This window comes from Trachymyrmex cornetzi, unplaced genomic scaffold (genome assembly GCF_001594075.2).
Source record: "Trachymyrmex cornetzi isolate Tcor2-1 unplaced genomic scaffold, Tcor1.1 scaffold208, whole genome shotgun sequence".
In the NCBI taxonomy this organism is placed as follows: Eukaryota; Metazoa; Arthropoda; class Insecta; order Hymenoptera; family Formicidae; genus Trachymyrmex; species Trachymyrmex cornetzi.
The window spans coordinates 80,738-82,213 of record NW_017296722.1 but is presented as its reverse complement, the minus strand read 5'-3'; the positions used below and the strand labels follow the sequence as shown (position 1 = coordinate 82,213).

General features: G+C 25.9%; 1 protein-coding gene across 1 annotated transcript in view; it reads right to left on the bottom strand.

Annotated features, from left to right (window-relative positions):
- Window positions 1-953: 953 nt before the first annotated feature.
- LOC108759835 (fatty acid synthase-like) overlaps window positions 954-1,476 on the bottom strand; it is a gene marked incomplete at its 5' end in the record, with an annotated part of 6,691 nt that continues 6,168 nt past the window's right edge. Inside the window, 4 exon segments of the mRNA XM_018505481.1 lie at window positions 954-1,115; window positions 1,201-1,224; window positions 1,226-1,402; window positions 1,405-1,461. Coding sequence (XP_018360983.1) covers window positions 1,011-1,115; window positions 1,201-1,224; window positions 1,226-1,402; window positions 1,405-1,461 — 363 coding nt within the window.

The following is a 1,476-nucleotide window of genomic DNA, read 5'->3' as shown; positions in this document are numbered from 1 at the left end:
TAATTTTTTTGCTATTTATCAAATTTACATGAAGGGCAGGGTTTTCGAATAACATTAAAAAATTTTCTTTATAACATTACTGCTCTCTTATTATATAATATTTAATTACATCAACAATAAACTACAAATTACATCAACAGTAAAAGCTATTTGCTCTAATATTGAAAACATCTTCTATCAGCTCAAATTATAAGAAAAGTGAAATTTTAACGATTATAGGTTAGCAAATATAAATTAAGTTTATATTTTTAAGATTTTCTACACTTCAGGTTTCTATACTTTGGATAAGGCGTACAACCAGTGCAATATTAATTATTTACTGAATTTATTAAATCGCACACAGACTACTAAACTTGCGTTTCAAAACGGTATTCGCATACCACGTATCATCACCTATTTTCATTCTTCACTTTATGTTGAAAAAGGAAGAAAGCTATTTGTAAAAGAATTGATAATAAACGTTCACATTGTTTATAATAAACAAATTATGTTTGTAAAGTTTGTTAGTTTATTGATTTTTTAATTTTTCTTACAAATGGAACTATTAATAGTTCACTAATTGTAAGAAAAATGAAAAAATTAATAAACTGAAAAACCTCATAAACATAATTTATTCACCGTAAACAAAAATGTTTATTATCAGTTCTTTTGTAAGCTTCCTTCCTTGTTCAACATAAAGTGAATAATAAAAATAGGTGATGAACATATGATATTTCAGTGCTGTTTCAGAACGAAAGCTTAGTAGTCTGCATGCGATTTAATAAATTTATTAAATAACTAGTATAGCGTTGATATGTGTGTATGCTTTATCAAAATTTGTGTAGAAACCTGAAGTGTACGAAATATCACAAATATAAACTTAAATTTATATTTGCTGATCTATAACAATAATCGTCCAATTTCACTTTTTTTATTATAATTTGAGCTGATAGAAGATGTTTGTAACATTTTTTGCGCTAATTGCAATCTGTTTATCAAATATTGACTAAAATGACTTAAAAATTAAAACATCATATTGTAAATGGTAATTCTCCGTTAATTGCAGCCGCTACTTTTGTATTTTTGAAGATTGTCACATGATCACCTTTAATATAATGTACTACACCTTGAGTTACCTTAAATAATTACATACATCATTAAGAAAAACTTTCGTTAAATTTAATTTATTTTATACAAACTATAATAAATTTTTTAAAATACCTTATGCAAACCATAATCCTCTCTCTTCGATCATTGGTATATTAAACGAGGATGTACATTTTACCAATGTTATGGGAGACTTAATAGGCAGCAAAGTAGAAGGATCATATTCTCGGAGAGCGGATAAATGTTTGTAAATTGTTGTACATAGTGTCTTTAAATTTGAAAGTGAGAGATATGTATATACAATTGAGAATTGTTTATAGCGAAAATATCAAATCTTTCATCCCAACTCTCACATTTCTTCAATTCCATTAAAATCTACGAAAATATAAA